Genomic DNA, 22,177 nt, shown 5'->3' with positions numbered 1-22,177 from the left:
GAAATGGTGGTAACACCTCTGTGTTAACATAGTTAAGAAGAAATCAAAACAAAGGTTGTGGGGAAGTTTTAATTCCAGCCAGAGAAGGGCAGGAGCAAGACCATGAGAGAAGATGTGAGAACAACTGTGCAGACACCAAGGTCAGGGAACAAGGAGGGGGACGAGGTGCTACAGGCGCTGGAGCCAAGATTCCTCTGCAGGCCATGGTGAGGACCATGGTGAAGCAGCTGTGCCCCTGCAGGCCATGGGGATCCACATGCGATGCAGAGATCCACCTGCAGCCTGTGGAGGAGCCCATGCTGGAGCAGGTGGATGCCTGGAGGAGGCTGTGGTCCAATGGGAGACCTGCAGAAAGAGAGGCCCTGGCTCCTAGGCTGGAGCAGCCTGTCCTTGGAGGACTGCATCCCACAGAAGAGTGACCCATACTGCAGCAGTTTGTTGGGGGACCATTGCCTGTGGGATGGATTCACATTGCAGCAATTCACAAAGAACTGTTGTTCATGAAATGGACTCACGCTGGAGAAGTTCACAGAGAACTGTCTCCGATGGAAGGGACCCCACAGTGCAGCAAGGGAACAACTCCCCTCCCTGAGCAGCTGAGAAGCCTCAGGTGATGAGGTGACCATGACCCCCACTGCCCATCTCCTTGCGCCACTGGGGTAGGAGGTAGAGCTGGGAAGGAGTGGAAGGTGTTTTTAAGGACTTCTTTTACTTCTCATTATCCTGCTCTAATTTTGTTGGTAATAAATTCACTTTGTATCTCTAAGTTGAGCCTGTTTTGTACCTTGATGGTATTGGTTGAGTGATCTCTCCTGGTCCTTATCTCAACCTGTGAACCATTTGTTAAATTTTCTCTCCTCTGTCCAACCGCAGAGAGGAGTAAATGAGTGAATGACTTTCGTGGGTGCCTGGTGTCTGGCCCCAGTCAACCCATGACACTTGCACAGAAAGTAAGCCTTGTTCTTTGCATGCTCTGAAATCTTATTTATTCAGCTCCTAACTGGTTATTCTCCAGTGACTGTGCACCAGGTGGAGGGTACTGGTACCTTAAGCACTTGGTGCAGCTCTCAGTGGAACTAATGTTTGAAGTGAACTTCACTGACACCACCACACCTGCAAGGTGAGCAGCGTTTTCTACAAAGATACACAGAAACAGCTATTAGAGAAAACCACCTGCGGTTAAGAGAACACTGCTATGCCAAAGTGCCACGTGGAAGTCCAAAGGAATCGTGCACACCTACCATACTATGGACAGTGAATATGTGTGAAATGTAGCAAAGATTAGTGAACACTACAAATGAACTTCACAAGAATTAGCTGGAGAAAGGACACAACCAAGACTTCCAAAAAAAAGAAGGAAAGCTAATATAAGCAGTAACAAAACCTGCTGGTAGGAAACACTGGCAGGCATTTTTGCTGGATCTTAAAAGTACAATTTTTATTAAATCTTATTGTATCAGTTTTCATGCTTCAGAAAGATTTCATAACTATTACATCCCATCCTTCTTAACTCTTACAATGTTTTCACACTGCAGAGGTTGGTTTGGGTAGTTATGACTTTCTGCTCTTAAAAGGAAAACAGTCCAAGACAGTAACAAAATAATTGTTTTAAACACTCCCTCACATGTTCTGCCACAGAACTTCTGGTCCAAGGAAAAAGAACACTGTAGAAAAACAGTTTAAAATTACATTATCCTTGGATGTCTTGGATTTATCAGACTATTACTGAGCAGCTTATGAGACCTTTCATTAGTCTCAGTATCATAGACAAAAAATGTATCACTTTGGTTAAATAAATAGTGCACATGCTTTGTAAGACAAGAAAAATCTGGGTATGTGCATAGATTTTGGTTCTAAAAGTTCTCTTTGAACTGCTGTACCAGTTTGGTCACCAGGCTGGTACACTGCCCCCTTGGTAACAATGAAATTACAAACTATTTATCTTAGAAGGATTGATTTTCTTATTTTATGTCCAGTACATTTTGGCTGGATTTCTGCTACTCTTTGGAGGTTTCCCAGCAGAAACTTTAAATCAATTACCACTGATCCAAAAAAAAGCCTCTGTCTGGACTTTAACCTAAACCCAAGTTTTTTCACATTCCAAAGCACTGATTTATTCACAAGTTTCAAGTAATACTCAAAGACAAACACTTCACACCTCTGATTTCATAAGCTTATCTGCTTTATTTTTAATTTTAAAAGTTTGTTGGTACACCCACCTGTAGAGACTTCCGATATCAACCTAATTTCTATAGCTTTTATGAGACTAAACTGTCAACAAGACAATTTGATCCTTTTGGGATCTGAGCTTCAGTTTTTTTATTATTATTTTTAATGAAGTGGGTTGATAGAGGAGTTGATGACAGGAACAAGACTTCCTCATAAAAATCTAGATGAAAAGTTGCAAGTGCCTATTACTAAACACATTAGCAGCTCTGATGTAGAAACTGAAAGACCCTAGACACACCAAATGTCTAAATTCCTGACAAAGAAGTTAACAATAGATATTCAGTTAAATTTCTACCAAAATACACAAAATAAAAATACATGGAAAAAACCACAAAAGAGAACACAGAAGAACCAATTCAACAAACTTTGAATGGAAGGACAAAATTATTATTTATGTCCACCTGCTGTCTACTTTCTAGTGAATGGCATACTAGCTACACTATAACAAATATTTTTAGCTGAACCATCACATAGGATCCATATTTCACAACTGCATTATTCCATCCACTTGGCCTAACTTCCATTCTTCTACAAATAAGGCTACACCATCTAAAGCTATGCCTGAATAAATAGGAGGGGCGTTTTTTCACGTAATTGAAGGCAAAAATAAGCACAGGTATGTATGAGTGAACACACATGGAAAAACAACTTTGTCTTTACTTAGAGACAAAACATGGAAGGTTGGGGGATTTATTTATTATTCCAAAAGGAATCCATTTTTATTTTGCTTATTTTTGCCCAGTTATTACCTGATGTACTCCATTTTTATACTACAAAAGCAGAAACAAGTCGAAGGGTTCAACACACAGAGAATGACCAGAAAATACATGAAACTTAACAAGAAAAGCAATCATTTGCTCAGTGCCTGGCTGCTAGCTACCTTTTTTCCAAATGTTTTCATGGAAACAATATCAGCCTGAATAAAGATCCTGTACTATTTTCTATAAAATCTCAATTACCTTATTTTGATTAATCTGATCACTGTTCCCATGGAAATTAAGCTTAAAGGCAGCTGACTGCCTCCAGCTAAGAGTGATCTCTTAGCTTACAGATTTCAGTTGCTGGCAATTGAGCAAGTCTCAAAAAATCACTTTGGCTTCAAAAGCAGCACTTGATGTGGCATTTCATGAAGAGTAACACCTTGCATTACACTTTTTTAAAATGTAGTAATTGTGATGGAAGCAAAATGACTCATTGCTTCAGTGGTAATTACTCAAAATATGAATGCAAACTGTTGTCAGTCATCAAGATGATTTCCTATAAAGCATTATTTTCCCAATAATACTCAGCTTTAGCTAAGTAGAAAGCATGTGGCAAATTTGTATTTTGGTGTATTAATTAGACCATTACCTACAAATACTTTGGATCAGATGATCTAGTATTCTAGCATTTCTCCATATATATTCTGTACATAAAAATCAAGCAGGAAGCTTCAAAAATTAATTAGAGATCAACCTTACTCTCCAGAAAATGAGAAAAAGAATAAGAAAAAGAATGGGAAAAAGAATGAGAAAAAGAAAATTATTTAATTTCTTCCATGCAGCTTTAAAACATCTTTGCAAATTCAGTAGCCTAATACTGTCACATACACCCCACTATACCTACTCCTAGGCAGCTCCTTAGAGCTGAAAACTGTATCGTGTCTCTGATGATCTGGATTTAAAGAATGACAAATAAGTGCCACCTATTATCTAATTCATCATTATTAATGACTTCAACTTTAGTAAATTCCTTCTCCTCTTGCCAGAAATAGCTTAAGTTTCCACACCAGCACAACAGACCACATCTGTGCACTGTTTGGACAGCCCATGTTACAAAAGTGATCACATTACTTCTGCCATGAGGAGGCTTTGCTTGCTTTCCCTGACTGAAAGATGTAAACTATAACATACGAAGCAACCTTGCCTGATTCTCCTATAAAGTATGAAGAACCATTAAATTTCATTGGCCATGAATTGTTACTGGCTATCAACCACCTCCTCCAGACTCACACTTCCTCCTCCTCATGTCCAGGTGCTAAATCCTTACTTACACTGCCTTTTCCTTAATTTTTCCTATCTCCAAGGCAAACAGCACTTCAGACCTCCACATGAATTTAGAGAGCTGCAGCCTATTCCCATTACTGGAGAGGTACAGCTTTGTAAAAATAAATATGGTTGAGAAATCATCAGTAAAGAACCTTAAGGACTTCAAATATCAAAAAAGCATTTTTCTGATTGAGTTGTCAGTTTCAATTATTCCACCCACTCCAAGGTGGTCCATACACCTCTCCAACTCTCCAGTGCTTTCTCCCCAAATCACAACCCTCTCACTCCGTTAGATAAATTGAGGTTAGGTAAAAAAACCCAGTCCCATTTTCTCTTCTTGTGCATTTTACAGGTTTGCAGTTCTTGTGTACTGGAGTTCCTCTGAGCTCCTTCTGAGGTGGCTGGTTTTGTCTGCCCTGGAATCAGAAACCACTCTCACCACTCCCTTAACATGTGTAAATATATTAGCCACCAAAATCCCCTCGCAAACAAACCCTGCTCTCTTCCTCTTCTATATGATTAACAGGGAAAAAAAAACTCTTGAGACATGCAGAAAATAGACAAATTGAACAATAAATTTGAAGACTGTGTAAATATTAGTTCTAGAGAAAGTATATATGAAGAATAAAGTAATGGAAAAATAAGTAAGTTTTGTATGTCCAGCAAAAAGTATTTCAATGTCAGTTTCAAACCTGAAGTGCAAAAGCAGTAAACATGTTCCATCATCAGCCTTACATGCAGAAAGCCACCTCTATTTCAGTATGATGACCAACCTTCATTTTTTATCATGTCATGCTCTGGTCTTCACTACCTAATACATTCTCCTCAGCCATCATCTCCTTTTCAGCCACACTCAGAGATGTCATTCCCTCCGTCTGTGGATCATCCCCACCAAAAATACAGAACAATACATTCAGAACAATCAGTCGTAACCTACAACTGATACAATCAGAAGTCCATTTTCTCTACATTCTTAAGGGAAGAAGATCCAAATCTTTGGATGCCTGAGCTTGTGCCCAGGAAGAAGCATGCACCACTTGGATGCACAACACAGGAGGTAAATGCACATGATCTGGGCAGCACACACATGGATGTTGGCTGCAGAACTGTGGAGGCTGGTGGGCCCAACAGGGAAAGAATCCACAATACTCCTCTGGAGGGAAAATCCCTCAAGCCATAGCCTTTGGGGTAGGGGGAGAAGAAAGGCTTCTCCCAGCACGCCTGGATTCAACGTGCAGATTGAATGTATCCCATTGGCCCTGGTGCTCTGTCCCACCCCTCAAGATCCCTATATAAACCCCTGCTTTCCCTGCCCGAGGGGCTCTTTCATCCCTGGATGCCTTCGAAGAAGGAGCTCAATAAAGGCTCTCCTTGGAACCTCACAGCAAAATGCTGTCTCTCCTTCTGTATTGCCTGGATCACATAAGAGCTGAAATCACCCTGTGTGAGCTCAAATCACCCAGTCTGAGCTGATATCGCCCAGTGTGAGCTGAAATCACCCAGTGTGAGCTGAAATCACCCAGTATGAGCTGAAATCAGCCAGTGTGAGCTGAAATCACCCAGTATGAGCTGAAATCACCCAGGGTGAGCTGAAATCACCCAGGATGAGCTGAAATCACCCAGGGTGAGCACACCATGCCTGTGCCCCTGAGGTGTCTTTTTCAAGAGGCTTCTTCAGAAGGGTCGCGGCATTCTGAACAACGCCCACTGCGACACAGAATAGCTGAGATATCACACGGGAGGGAAGGCTGCACCATGGGAGCTTTCACAAATGCCAAAATAACCTGCACATCTCTTCCTACAAACAGTTCAAACCGAAGATTTAGTACCTCATCTGAATACAGTTGATTTTATCCCTAAGGATGTGTCAAATCAATTCCTTTTGCTTTGCCTTAATCAACTTAGTTTTTGTAAATACTATCTTTATTTTTCTTATTGCCAAAAGTGGAACCACAGTATACTGAAACCATTTACATTTACATATTGAAAAATCTGAGTGTTCACACTGAAAATTTCCAATGCTTCTATGCCACAATGACTGTAAAATTTGGGCTATGTAATCATGAAATTCAATTTACAAGGCAAAGAAATTTCACCAGGATATATCTGATTAGTTCATTTTTGATATGTTTTTAGCAATTTACATGATCAAACTCTAGCACATAGAAAATATAGTTTCTTAGAACTTCAAGTCAAATCAAATCCAGGTGAAACTAGGAAAATTAGCACAAATTAAGGTTTTGCAGGGCCAGCTATCAAAATACTATGCAGTTACAATAAAATCAGACTTGATTCACCAAATATTCCTTACTTTTGCAGTAGCTGAGGTTTTTTTTCCTTTTGAATGTGCAAACACTTCCCTATCAAGAGAAAGTACAACACCACTTGCTGTGGCTTCTTTTTCATAATGGAAAGTACAGTACTGAGCTGGCCAAAAACAAACTGCAATTGGTTATTAAATACTTTGGTAGCTGTGCAACAGAAAAGTTTACTCAATTCTTGAGCATTACATCCACAACCAGAAATGTTTAAGGCAACAGTGCAAGTGGAAGCTTCATCCTGGAGCTAAACAGACAAACAGTAAAACGTGTCTGGTGTGCACCCACAGCAAGCAAACGCACATGGAAATTCTTGCCGCTCCTCTAAAAATAATCCACAGGAGTAGCTGGAGCACATCTTTATTAATTCTTTCTAAAAAATATCCAAGCTGAGCACGTGTACCATTTCAGGTATCAGCTACATCAATGCTTGTAATTACCCTGAAGGATCTTCCCCTCGTGTTTCTATCCTACAAATCTCTACAGAATTAACAGGATCTCTGCTATATAAAAAAGAATGAGATGGCTGAAGATTTTTGGTAAAATTTGAGAGTCATGTGAGAAGAAGGAAGTAACAATTTGAGGGAAGCAGAAACAAATTTTAAACTATCCAGAACCAGTTTTCCCTTCCAAACTGTCAACAACAGTTGTGGGTTCCCTCTTCTGTATTTTACTTTGTAAACTAAAATCTCATTAACAGATTCCTTTGTGAAGAAAAGGGACAGCAAGAACAGTTGCATCAGTGTTTGCTGGTTTTACTAACTACAATAGGAATGTACTGTAGGGAAGAATCCAGTATTTGCAGGGGAATGGATTGGATGATCTAATACAACTTTTCCACTTCTGACTTCTTAGAACAGCTTAGATTCATCCAAGTTCTCAAAGAAATTTCTGTCCAACAATACTGAATGAAGAGAACAAGGTCTGGGGCTTTTTTTTTCTTCTTCTTTTTTTCCTCTCAATATTTAGAGAGCCAGAATAGCAAACCATATGCTATAGTACACAACCATGAAGAAAAAGCTATAGTAAATAAATACCCATGAAACTTAGAATATCTGTAGAAAAAGCAGAAAGTTCGTTTTATATTTAAGTCTTCCAAAAATTTTGGAGCGCATTATCCATTTCATAACTTAGGAAAAAAGGTCTTTTATAATATCTGAAATTATTAAGCAGTAAGGTAAGAAGATTGGTGTAGAAATTTTTATTAAGCAACATATTGAAAGTAGAGAAATATCAGTGCTAACTGGTAATATACCCATGCTCATTTTCTTCCTACACTGCCACATACCAGGATCACAACATCCTTGGCCCAAGACAAGTGCACATTTTTTCCTTTCTTTTTTTTTTTTTATTACAAAATATGTGTCATCATTCTCTGTCTGCAGAATTAAAAGCATTTGTCTTTGCAAGTACAGTTGACTTTAAGAAGTTACTGCTAGGAAAAAACGTCTTTCAAATAAGACACCAGAACTTAGAAAAAGATTTTGCACTCCTGAAGCCTTGTAACAGGGAAAAACTATGACAGATGGGGCTCATTCTTCTGCTCTTACAGCTCTCTTCCAAAAAGGCTAGGGACTGTCTTCTCTGAAACTTGAGAGGATACTGAACAATCCTTCTAAAAATGCATTAAAGGTCAAACCAATACCAGGAATTTCACATACAGTTAAGCCCATCTTGAGGCAAGTATATGAACTAGATAACATTTAGAAAGCTTTTCATACCCTACTTTATATACCAGACCTTCACAGAAATCAAATGTGAGGTTTGATAGCCTGTGACATGCACTGGGTCAGACCAAATGCTCTTAATAGTCTTAATTCCTGCAATTAAAAAACTTTGTGTCTCAAATGAAGTTAATATACTGTCTTAAAGAGCAACTAGTGAACACTAAAGATGGAGTTTCGAGATTTCAAGAATTATATCTACTTTAAGATAGTGTGAGGCTTAAAAGGACAATAAAAAAAGCATCAACGGGGTCAAAGTTACATGTATGTCTAGTATTTGGACCTAGAGAGCACAAGATAAATAATGAAGATGGTTGGAATATTTCAGTGCCTTCTTGTAATTGCAATATAGTGACCATTCACTGATCCCCTCTCTCATCTTTCTTTTCTGTTACAGTCAGAAAGTCCAATCCACCCTTCAATACTAAACAACATGGTAACCAGGGCATGCAACCAGGAGAGCTGCTAGGAAAGCCAACTGCTCCAAACTGAGAGCATACTCCAAGTGAGTAAACCAGTGAACTGCTGTCTTCTTTTGGAATGAGGGGCAAAAGGAGTAAGTGAAAGGAGTTTGAAAACGTTTAGGTTTTGCCTCGATAAAAAATTAGAGAAAATGTTGAAGTGTCAATGTTTCACAGATCCACACTCGTTTTCTAGCCAGCCTTATTTAATTCCCAAACCAAAAAGAAAACTAATTTAGCAGCTGACATAACATTTTGCTTAGATGCACACCACTGTCAGCCTACATCAGAAAGATGACTGGTATTCCTCTTACAGCGATCTTCTGAGTCACCTGCACAGACAGCTGCAGCAAAGCCACAAGGAGTCTGGGAGTCATGGCACTTCAGAAATGTTGATTAAATTCTTCAGGCAAGCAAATATTGCCAAGCACTGTTCCACTGTTGCTTTTGTGTATCAAATGCCAGAGAGCATTTAGTTTTACTTTTATACGTAAATTCTCAGATATTTTGAGGAGTATCACGAAGCACTTGATCAAGTATCAACATTACTACATCTTTTTCCAGAATAAAATAGCTGAAAAAATGGGAAAATGTGATTCTTTCAAACCTACTTAGAAATAATCCCAGTTTTAAGCTTCCTCTAGATCAGTAATTGACACGGGCAACAAATTCTGCACAGGTCTGTTTATATTCATGGCATGGGTTACTACCATCTACTGACTCATTTCAGACCTCAGAATTTCCTTCCAGCTTGAATTAGCTCTGTACTGGGGACTGAGGACATACTTACCATTTTGTAGGAGTGGAATATTTTTAACCAGCTGATTGGTCCAATTTTTCAGCTCCACACAATTTTAAGATTATTGGGATAGCTCTGTGTACTCCCACGGCATGCTTTGATTTCTTGGTGCTGATCATTTTTGTAGCGTAATATTTTACTCAAGTATTCGTCCAACTTATTTTAAGCTGTACTTTAGTCCAGCATATTTATGAGCAAAACACAATATTAAATGGAGACAAGCCAATAAAAGAAACAGCTTACTAGAATTTCAGTTGACTTTGTTAAAGGAAATTATTTTAAATTAATGTGGCTACTGAACTCTTGCCATACTTGACCTCAGAAAATATATTCCTTCTAATTTTTCTGTGAATGTTTATTTATTTAAGCTAAACTCCAGATCTTGAATGTTGACCATAAAGAAGTGTCAGATTTCCTGCTACTATTTTGTACTCCTTTTTTCTAAACAAGGGCAAACAACACATGTTTGTTGCATTAGCTTACACTGCCAAAACATCACTCTTAAATGAAATCATCTATGTATTTTTGGTAAAATCTTATTTAACAACTTCCACCCCGCCAGAAACAGAGTTAAAACAAGGCTGTTTTGTTTTCACTGAGCAACAGTTTGGTCACTGGTTTACTAGATGGCGCTCAAAACATTTTTCCATATGCTCTTCTCAAAGAGAATCTGACTTAAATGTGATTTACCTTCACCAGTGAATGAAGGCTTTTTTCACCAAACATATCCCAGAGGAAGGTCAGGTCTTCCTGGCTGTCCACATGTGGCTGCAGCTGGGCTGGCAGTGCAGCCAGCAGCTCGTACAGACCTATAAAATGAAAATAAAACACAAAGTGTGATCTAGGGTGATCTCATTAATTTCACTTAACAGTTCTGTGTAATTGGCTGCCTGGAGCATGTCATTTTAACTAAAGAGGGAGTCTGGAGTATCCAGCACAACATTAACATGTAGAACCAAAAGGAACATTTAGAAAAAATTACTAAGAAACAAGTATTAGCAGGGTACTTTTTACCTTGTCACAGTTGTCAAGCTTCTACATCCATATATATTTACACAAGGTTATGCAGAAAATTCATAAAGGTTTTGAGAAAAGGACAAACCCAGAAAAAAGCATACATTCCTTTGCTTAATCGTTATTCCATTTCCCTTGATGTTAGCCAAAGAGTGAAATGAGTCATGCATAGGAAAAACTTCCTTAAAAGAACAGAAACTGGATAGGGTGGTCCATTAAAAAAAGGTTCATGGTTTTTCTAAATAGTTCTTGCTAATATATTGCTTAATATTTTTTTCAATCCTGTGTTCAGCAAGGATCCACAGTAATACAAAAGCACCTTCTCTGTTTTGCAGGATTAAATTTTTAAAAACAAAACCAACACGGTTTTCCCAGACACACATGAACACAGAAATATTTCAGTAACATTTTTAATTTGCAGGTATTTGAGATTCTCTCTAGGGCTGAAGCCGTTGCTGTTCTCAGTTATTTGTGGCACACCTCAGCAGCGCTCTCGGAGGGGCAGACAGTAGCACACTGTTCCACAGTAGCGTACAGCATAAAATATCCATCGTGCACACAGCCCATCAAAGTGCTGTCCAAGAAATGCAGCAACAGTGTTTGCAGCAGTCCTCTGTAGGGAGGTAACCTGGCATGAGTTGATATCAATTCATAGCACATGTTTAATTTTCCACTGGGATTACTTGGGGTAAAAAGGACAAAATGCCTTTTTCTCCTGTCTGCTGTCTACAAAAACACCAACAGTCTCCTGGGATCCAAGATACACGGTCCTGTTATTATTTTTAGTCTGAGTAAGTGCTGCTGTTCATCACAAGAACAGATTTACAACATATTCTACTGGTAAAAGAGCATTGTTGTAAATTACAGGTTACCTATTGTTATTATGTTTATTATCTCCCTGAAAGTTATGATTTAGAATATTCAGAATATTTATTAGTAAACATAATTTCACAGCCTTTTCAGGCAGTACATATCCCTTTCAACATTGCATACAGCACCTTTGGGTTCTGATGATTTATATTTTCATCTTTTTACTGCCCCTCGGTAAAATATTTTGGGAAAAAAAACTTCTTTCCAGATACATTCTTTTTGGCTCCAAGCATTTTTCGGTGGTTGACATTAATTTCTGTTACAATCCTGCCTTTATTTAAATCTGTTCTTGTTTCTGCTTCAGAAATACTGCAAAAAGAAGATACAACTCAAACCACTACAATTTTGCAGACAGAAAAAAATACCATCAAGCTTTGCCTAGCAAGATACAATCATTGATTGAGGTGACAGCCAGAGAAAAGAGGTCTCAGTGGGACTTGTGACTCCAACTTCCCAGATTATCAGAACTTCAGAACTTAACAAAAATGGTTTTATCACACAATTTTTGAAAACAGTTTCATTTAAAAAATGAAAACATTCCTTTTTTTTTTTTTAGAATATTTTAAAAATTCTTTACACTTGGCCACTTATACTATTGTAAATATATTTACCTCAAAATAACCTGAAGGCTGTCAGAAAATGGAACAGAAATTTTCAGTGTAAGCTTGCACTGTGGCATAACTGCTTGGGGACAATTCCTGTGTGTCATTCAGAAGAAGGAAAACAGAAACTTCAGACACTTCCCTCAAATAAAGGCATGTAACAGAATAAGCTTTCTTTTCCTTGATCCATCAGATCTGCTTAAATTCCACATGTAATCAACTATAAAAACTATTCTCTCCTTGTAACTTGCTCCTCAACACTTTGATAATCAAATCCCTAGTGAAAAATAAAATGAAAGTTTGTATTTCCTGATGGATTAACTATTAGTGACACAGGGGAAGACTGAATCAGCCCATAATGAGACTTTGGTTTTACACACAAAACTCCCAGAGAAAAACCCCACCTGCCAGCACTCCAGGAGTGCCAAACCCTGCAGGTCCTTACATATATGAAGGTTTCACATCCAGCTCAAAAGTTCCTTATTTGTATAGCCCTGAATTGCCTCTTCCAGGGAAATGGGTGTCCATGTTCTAGTGCACCACTCCAGCTTCAACAGCAATGCACCCGTCTGTGCAACTCCCCTGGGGAAGTGGAGAGAATTAGACAGGTGCTGACTGATTTTATCCATATCATGGCCATGCTTCTAGTTCTTCCCTGCTTTGGCTCTAGAGTCCAGTGTTTATAGCTTTCAGCCAGAAGGAAATGAGAATCCATCCCTTCTCCATTGCAGTGGAAACTGAGGCTGTGCCATGCAGCGTGCTGGAGAACACCTCACTCTTGCTCTTCTCACTCCTCCCCAAACTCAACACTGTGTAGCCAGGAATTAAAAAAACAACTCCATTAAGGAGCCATGTAAAAATCAGGCAGAAGGAGGATTTAATGTATTAAACTGGGGAGAACAGAAGACAAGATCTAGAACATATCTAAAGTTAAATTTGTGTGATTACAGATCACCTGACTCAGATCCAGAAGGTAGTGGCAGAAGAAGGTGGTAGCACCTCTAAAGGCTCACCTTTCCTCTAGTTTCTTCTTGTTCCATCTGTGGTGAACGGTACCACAGAATCAAAAATTTTCAGATGGGCATTCTGATTTTTATCTATTAAGAAATAAAGTAGGTGGATCTTCTACACACACCTCCAAGTAAAACATGATTTTTACTTGTGTCTAAATTACATGAGATGTATTGATGTTAATCATTCCACTGTGAAGAAACAGTGAAAATTGTGGCTGGCATGTGACTTTACCAGCAGATGGCATATTAAAGAAAGTGTGTTTGTGTTATGGACAGAGACACAATAATTTGTCAAGTTAGTGAAAACTGGTAATGAATTGACACCACTATATTGGCCTAATTTTACTTACCAAATCTGAACAATTAATACATTCATCTTTCTTACACATGAAGGGCAGTAGCTCAAATTCCTGCAGCCCTATAAGATCTCACTCTACAGAGATGCTGCCATGCAGCAGTAGATATAATCTGAATTTCATAGTAGAGTGCTTCAGATAAACTTCAAACCTCCTGCAAAACTTCTAAGTAGTATCTCAGGTGGTTCTAGAAGGCAGAGCCAAAGGCCATGGGAAAAAAGTGCAAGTTTAACAATGGTTTAAGTAATGCCAGGCTGTTAAACCAGATTTTTTTTTAATTGTTCCAGTAGCAATTATGTGGTGCGAAGGCATGCCACACTGAACGCTTTTGAATACTTCTAAAACTAAAAATTAACTTTCCAAAAGGTCATAGTGATACTCCCTAAAATACAGGTTGTTTGGCAAATTAAAAATGCATATTCATTGTATCAGACCAGAGGGAGATGTATCAGCACCTCCAAGCTACCACTGCCTGCCAGGCCTTGATTTTGCTTTTGGTCTCAATTTTGATGTTTCCTACCTTCTTGAGTCATATGGCATGCTTGGACTTCACGCTTTTTTTGAAAGGTCCCACAATGTAAATGAACACAACCAAGAGCTTTTAAAAAAAAGTATCTAGAAGTTGTTTAACAAGAAAAATAAAAGCCAAGAAAAAATTCCTGTTGTTTTTAAAGCCTGATGTTGGCACCACTGTGAGGAGTGTCTTGCAAAAAACCATTTTTTTGCTTTTATTATACACTGTTGCTACTCTACTTAGGTTCTTGATTTTTTTAAAATCTGGTTTGCCTAAGTTTAACCAGCATTTATATTCAAAAGGAATCCTGCGCCCATTGGAATTTACTAGTATCAAAACACTTCAGGTGTCAAAAATCAGTAAAGTAAACATGACTTACACAAGAAAAACTAATTTATTTTGATTTTTAAAAGTAGATAATTTATTCCCAGAAGACTTGAGCATAGATTAAAAAAAACTAACAATGTGATTAAACATAGAGATACAAGACAATTATGCAATTTTAAGAGGGGAAGTAAGTCTGGTCATTCCTACAGCTCAGGGGAGAAGAACCCCAAGACCCATCACAATGTAATCACACCTAAAAGGATAAAAGATAATTTTCAACTGTGTTCTTTCAACACACTTAAGCAGTTACTGTCTTCAGAGCATCTTCACCTTTTTCTAAATTTAATTAATACAATTTAGTTTTATTTGATCTGAAGACCAAAATGTAGAGTAATGCTAATTCCAATTTAAAAACGTGTACGGTAGATTTGCACCTGCAATTGGATTTAAGAGTAAGAAGCAATGGAAACCTTTTAAATCAGAAACAACAGGACATAAAAAGACTTTTCCAGTTTTAGAAAATTGCTTCCTTTGTCGTGTTATATTCTACAGAAGACTGCTTGTTCCTAGGAGGAGAATAAATGGCTAAGCAATTGATTAAACTGTTCCCGTACTGAACCACTCACATTGCAGATTCCAGATGCTCTACATTCTTGACATCAGAATGGAAAAATTTACTGTTAGTCTAGAGAAATTTAATATCACCATTCTTGTCATATCCTTCATAGCTTCATTATTAGGACAAGTCTGTGGAAGCTATAAACTAGTGCTAAGTGATAAAAAATATGGTCTCTGCGTTCCATCACTTTCTTACAAGAAAACACCAACTTTGTTTTGGTAAGCGTAAGGAAAGAAATGGAAATATGGATCTGCCTTTGCTTTCATATGCTAATTAATTTCCTGAATTAGCATTCTGAACAATGATGCCAGGCTTCAAATCTAGAATTTTTACAGCAACTGAGGGATAATAAACACTAAAGAACATATATCTAAAGGCCCAGAACAACACTGTAAAAATTTATTGTATTAATAAAATGGGACAAACCAACCTTTAAATTTTCCACTTTGTCAAAGGTAAAATAATCAGCACCATTTGCTGCCATTTATAACAAGCTAACATTTTTTCACATTTGAACTGCACTTTACAGTTCTACGAAGGCTCAGACATTTGCCTTACACACAAACAAGCATCACTGCAGTAGAAGCACTTATTCTGACATCCTTGCTGCAGAATAACAAAATCAGTCACTAACACCACATCTTGAAAATTATTTCATTCTGAAATCTGAGATTAGAATTTACACACAGGTTCAAATAAAAACATATACAGTATGTCTGCATATTAGGATGGACATACTGCACTGTCCTATCAGCCTCCAGCTGTAAAAAGACCACTATGTGCTCAAATTTATGTGCTACAAATAATTCTTTTTTTATGTTCTCTTAAGTAATTCCACTGAATATATGGGCTTGCTGACACTACAAAAAGTTAAAGAGTAACAATTTTTCTCTGCAGAGCCAGATGGATTAACTCATTCCAGTAAGCACCTTTTTAAAATTTTGCGGTTTAGTGTTTCTACAAAAAAAAAAAAAATTTTCAAAATACAAAACATCAAGTAACTACATCATGCACTTGCATAACTACAACATGCAACCGATCTGCACCTTGGGAAAAATATCTGTTTTGATTTATTTGCTAATTCACAAAAAAAAAGGTAAAATGCTGAAATCCTTACAGATGGCAGAGCAATAGAAATACCAATGTTATATATTTTTTCTATGAAAAAAAATTTTTGCTGTAAGTGTCCTCAAAGAATAAGACTGCCTAATCATAAGGGCATTAGTATTTTAACTTAAAAGTTGTACCTGATTTTTATTCCTCAACGCTACAGTAGATTTGTTAGCCCACCTTAAAACAATGTTATGACAGAAAATGTTAAACGAGTAATTATTTAAACCCATCACTTTAAAAAATATTATTTCCTTCATAATGGAAAAGTCTTTAGTTTTGGAACTTGGCTCCAGAGCTAAGAATACGCAGTTGTTTGAAACAGTTATTGGTCTTTTAGGATTTGTCTCAACATGTGTATTTCAGATTTAACATACCACATACCGTTAACATTCTGATGTGAGTTAAAGAGCTGATCTCTATCTGCATCCATACAGGGCAAGACTTGCTGCAAAGCTCCTGCCTGCATGGCTCATCAAAGCTGTTTCAAAATCAAACCCCCTCAAAAACGTAGTTACTAGACACTGTGTCAACATGGATATTTTCAAAGTACATAAAATGTACTTTTGTGAGTATTCAAAAGCCCACCTTTTATCTGCAAGAATAACATGTACATAAAACTGATTTAAAGTGACCCATCAAGGACAAATTAACAAGCAGCTTGTGGAAAACTCATACAATTTTTTTTTCTTTTTTTTTTAATCCTGTCTCCTGCAATGAAGCCTGCTATGGCACCTTGAATAACCTTGACTAATTGACTGGTCCTTTCCATAGACATCAGCTTGGCAACTCTTTGGTATTTCTATCTTGATCTCCATCAGCCCTAGAGGAGGCAATAGAAAGCACTTGGCAGGCAGTCAGGAAAGAACTCATTCCAGCACTAGGAAGGCACTGGGCACACTGGCCATATTTTAACCCTTTAGTCACAGTTTACAAGGTTATAAGATACTTGGCACTGGGGAGGGGCAGCAAGGACTACTAAACATAGCGTTTCACATCTGCAAAAGGAAGATAGAATATCTCATTAAGAGCTTGAATAAGATTTCTAGCAATAGAAATCAACATTATTTTCAAATCAGCTGGGTCTAAGAATAATGGAAGCAGTACTGGATTACCACATATCTCAACCTCTCATGGTCAAGACTCATGCTAACCATGTATCTCATAAAGGATATATCTGTCATGAAAGTAGCAGAAAAAGTCCTACAATCCTAGGCAATACTGATGCCTGAAATCAAGTCAGTACATTATTTCAGTGTTATGATTCACTGTAGGACCTAGTTTAAGAATTAACACTCAAAACAAGTTATGCCATTACAGAATCAGTCACATATATGCAGCCACATACACTTGATTTAAAAGTTTATAGAAGAATATAGGACTATGCACAAATTTAAAGAGTCAAGTATATTGACTGAGTGAGAATGCTGGGGCTGTTCAGTGTGGAATAGTGTGCATAGAGACCTCCAACAAACTTCCAATATCTGAGTGGGGCCTACAAGGAAGGCTGGAGAGGAACTCTTTGTCAGGAACTGTACTGACAGGACACGCAGTAATGGCTCAAACCGAAAAAAGGGGAAAATTAGGTTAGTATGTGGAAGAAATTCTTTGTGGTGAGATTGGTGAGGCACTGGAACAGGCTGTTTCCAGAAGCTGGGGCTGTCCCGTCCCTCGCAGCGTTCAAGGTGACGTTGGATGGGGCTCTGAGCAACCTGGCCTAGTAAAAGATGTCCCTGCTCACAGCAGGGGGTTTGAAGTTAGATGAACTTTAAGGTCCCTTTCAGCCCAAACCACTCCACGATCCTACATCACCACCTCCTTTTGAAAGTAAGTTTAGGAAAGTAAACTATTTGAAATAATTAAATTATTTCATCGTTTATCTGTAAAACTAATATATTGCTTTGAGGTGTTCTTTGCGTGTGTTGGGTTTTTTTCCTAAACCAATGTGTTATTAAGGAAAAAAAAATCAATTTTGAACCCCAATTTCTCAACATATATTTCTCAACAGGCAACTAACAGCTAGCAGGGAAGCTTCTCATTACCTCTTAGAAGTAATAAACTGTCCTCTGATTAATAGGTTTAATTCTTCTAAATTAGGCAGGATTTGATGTGATGTTGGGCTGAGAAGCCACAGACCCTTCCATGAGATGCACACAGTATGCAGGCTGTGCTGGCTAACCTGGATGCTGGCACAGCTACACTTGAGGGGAACAGCGTGGCAAGTGTGCTCCTAGCAAAGGACAGCTGGCCTCAGCAGAACTGACAACCACTTGTGTGCTACAGCCTTCAGTCCAACAAACAGAACCACATAGAACAGAGCCTCTGCTTAGAAACAATACTGTACCTTCAAATTTACTACAAAAACTACACGCTGCTCACCAAACAAAAAAAAAAATTGTTTCAGCTGCCAGACTATTTGAATTTGTGTCCAAAAACTGTAACAGTTTTAAAGAGTTTACCATCAGTAAATATACTTACATTTATTTTCTGATTCCACACTACTGAATCAGTCTAGCAATATTAACACAAAACAGAACAGTTTAGAGAAATTTCATTTCACTTTAAACAAATTTTCCAAGTCATCATAAATATGTTGATACCAAAATAAATACCCTTTCCAACACCAGCAAGTTGTATTTTTAAAAATTAAATCAGATTGCAATTAAAGCTAGCCATACATCTCATACTTTCCCAAATCTTCCAAATTAATATTATCCTAAAAGCCATTTAATGCCTCTGGCAGATGGAGATGGGGAGAAATCAAGAATGCAAGGATAAAATATTGGCTCTGTTTATTAATTCAGTGTAAATTTTGCCTCAGCTGTCATATCCATTTTCACGAATATCTGGCCATACCTACGCATCTCAATGTGCTGAGGAATTAAAGCAGCTTTGAAATTGTGATGCAGCATTTACACACCACACTTGCTGCAGCACCCCTATACCTAAAGTTATAACCAAAGGTGTAAAGCAGGCAAGTGAAGGCTTTCCCTCTGCTCTGTTTCCATCACAGGATGCCAGTGGGGAAGTAAAGGCAGTCTGGAGCAGGAACCAAGCCTTTGCCCTGGCAGCCTCCAACAGAACAATTCCCAGAAAACTTTCCCTCAAGCCTCTCCTAAATCCCCTTTCTCTTCATCTCATAACAATGAGATGGACAGATCTTTGGCCACCATTTTATGTTGCTGCATTCTTTAAATAGGCTGTAAAAATAGAACTCGCTGATTTCTATCTTCTTCCAAATCCTGAAAACTGCGTTAAAAGGCTAAAATTAAAATTTTAGCACTTCAGATTAATTTGTCCTTCTTCCACTACTGATGTTTCTGATGCCCCCCCTTTCAGCTTAGCCAACTACTCAGCTTTTTCTTCACATTATTACTTTTTTTCTCCACCTTTTTATTTTTATCCTTTTTATTATCAAATCCTCTTAGAAAACATCATGTTGAAACTGTCAAGCTGATCAAAATGCATTAATATAATAGTAAATAAAGAGAAGACATCTATATGAAAACAATAAAAGCAAGACAGCTTCTTGTTCAGGTGCCTAAAAAATCATCTTTGAACTGCACATTGCTTGCAGTGGTCTCTGACCACTGGGAAGTCAATCCATATGAGCCATCCTAGCAAAATATTTCTACAGCATTCAGCATATCCACATCAACAGCATGCAGCTTCAGAGGTCGAGATTAATTCGAAAGAATCACAGAATACACTACACTATAAATGCATTTTGGAAAAATACCTAACATTTAGAACAGATTTCACGTATCTATTTAATATTATTACAAAAAAGAGATGAAAACACGAAAACCAGGAATATTTAAAGGTCATATGAACTTAAAATTTGGTTAGTAACAAATGTGGGTTTTTTTAAAATTAAAAACCTAATATGTATTCGGTTTTGCAGCCTTGTAATACTTAGAAAACTTCACTATCTGGCACAGTGCTCGCTCCTTTATGTGCTCAAGGAGAACATAAGCCCTTGCACATTTTCTTTCTATAATTTACAATATTCAAATCCAAGAACTGCTTCTGACTTGCATTTTTCATTGTATATAAACAATCTCACACAGCGTTACTTGGTGCCTAAGCTTGGCCCATAAATGTGATTTTCCTGCTGACAACACATGAAACAAAAACATGAAGTCTGCTTTGCACATTCATGCACTGCTTTTTGAGAACAAACAGAAAAGCATTTTTAAGCTTGTCAGTTAAGCAAGCTCGATACAGCGTTGGGAGGAAAGAAATCTGCAACAAGTTTACGATGTTTTTCACATTAGAACAACACTTAAAGCATAATGATGTCATCTTGGCTTCACCAAAGTCAGCAACAAAGCTGTCATCTACTACTGTGAAGCCAGAATTGCAATTTTACACCTTCCTAAATATAGCAGATAAGTGAATGCCAGATCTCACAGACTTGCTTTACCTGCAAAAACACAAGTCTTCTTGCTCAGTCTTCAAAAACTCTGTTTGGTGGGCTTGCACACAGAGGGCAAGCAGACTTTTGCAACACAGAAACTGTTGACAGCTTCTGACCCAGCCCGAGGCATAAGCTCAGCCTTCCATTCACGCTGGTTGCTTTAAGATAACTTTGACTTGACACTGACAGGACCATAAACCTTAAGGGTCACACAGATGTTATTCACAATGAGCAGCTTTTCAATTATTACTATTATCATTATTATATAAAAATAGGTTTTCTATATGGCTAATGGAGAGTGGAAGAGAAAAAAGCATCTGCATGTAAGCCTTTGTCCTCTGTCTTTAGGTTAGTGAAGCCAGATCGATCTGGTAAGGTGTAAGATTAAATTAGAAGTCACTATATCAATCTGAATAAATTAAAACTTTTTTTTTTTTAAGATTGAAAATAGCATAGCCATTATTTTGATTTATCATAGCTTAAAGCCTGGTAAATGCCCCTCAAAACAGATTCAAAAGGCATGGCTTGTGTTCAGAAGAAGATACAGGTTAAAACATGGTAGGACAAAAGCAAGCATATGAAGAATGTATATGAAGAAAGCAGCTGCAAGTACATGGTGCCCCTTCTAATAAAAGCTGTTGACAAAGTAAAAGCAAGGTAAAATGGACACAGTCAGATACACATTTAGTATCATCAAATACAGCCCAGCATGAAGACAATCCTATTTTTGACAGTGAACTGATACTTCAGACTATATAAAAAAAATTTAAATCATTAATGCTCCCATACTGGTGACTGAATATCCAGTGGTCCCTGACATGGCAACCTTCAATATTCACAGATGATGCATTTCTATTTACAAACCCTCACGGAATGCTTTCATTTGTTTTTAAATCCAGGTTTACTTTTATTTCACCCAGCATCCAGCAGACACAAAAAGAGGTTAGGCTGCACTTTGTCTGACTGTATTTACAAAAGACAGTCTCAGCAAACAGACTGAGCAGGGTTATGTCCCTATCCTAAAGGTCCCACTAAGTGACTTGCCAAGACCTCAGCGTCCCAGACAGGGCAGACTCAACTCGTCACATGTCACAATACCAGTCTGTGCAGGCAGGGTGAGAGGAAGACTGCTTACCCACACAGGAAGAACAGAGGTAGGAAAAATTTTATGCACATCACTACTTTTTAATCTAAAAGTGAGAGTAACAGCAGAAAAAGAGGACTTCAGAAAACCACCTGTATCATAGCCAGGGCAGGAAGCACAGTTTGATGTAACCATTCCAAAAATACTTAAGTGCATATCAGCCCAATCAGGAAGTATTGTAAAGAAAGTGGAAGAAAAAAATATATATTTTCAGTCCAAATGCAAATTTTTAATTAGAGAAACAACTTATAACTTGAAGCAGAAAAAAAAAGGACTTAACAAGCACTATTATTTAAGAGAAAGAGATTAACAGCATGCATCACGTTTTACTATAAATTTCATGAGACAATGGACACACTTGAGTTTTAACACAGATCTTAATTATTAAAGGTATGTTTGCATCATCATATGGATTAAACAGCACAGTAGAACATGCTTAGAGGCATTTTAACACACAATATTTCAAAATCAGAATTATCTTCTACTTTTTGAAGCACTTCTCTTTATTCAGAAACTCTGTAACTATTACTTTTGGACATATTACAATCTTTAAAAATAAACAAGTAATAGTTAAAAAAAATTAAGGAAGGTTTTGAAAGGACACAAAAGGGTGCATGACAAAGAAAGCAA

General features: G+C 37.7%; 1 protein-coding gene across 3 annotated transcripts in view; it reads right to left on the bottom strand.

Annotated features, from left to right (window-relative positions):
- Positions 1 to 22,177, bottom strand: part of MPP7 (MAGUK p55 scaffold protein 7) — a 148,280-nt gene that overhangs the window by 83,459 nt on the left and 42,644 nt on the right. For all 3 annotated transcript variants that reach the window (XM_077173624.1, XM_077173633.1, XM_054646655.2), the window contains exon 4: positions 10,249 to 10,367. In XM_077173624.1, the coding sequence (XP_077029739.1) occupies positions 10,249 to 10,367 (119 nt within the window). The remainder of the gene's footprint in view (positions 1 to 10,248; positions 10,368 to 22,177) is intronic.

The sequence above is a fragment of the Agelaius phoeniceus genome, chromosome 1 (assembly GCF_051311805.1).
Source record: "Agelaius phoeniceus isolate bAgePho1 chromosome 1, bAgePho1.hap1, whole genome shotgun sequence".
Classification (NCBI taxonomy): domain Eukaryota; kingdom Metazoa; phylum Chordata; class Aves; order Passeriformes; family Icteridae; genus Agelaius; species Agelaius phoeniceus.
The sequence above is the reverse complement of the archived record's forward strand: the minus strand, read 5'-3'. Positions and strand labels throughout refer to the sequence as shown.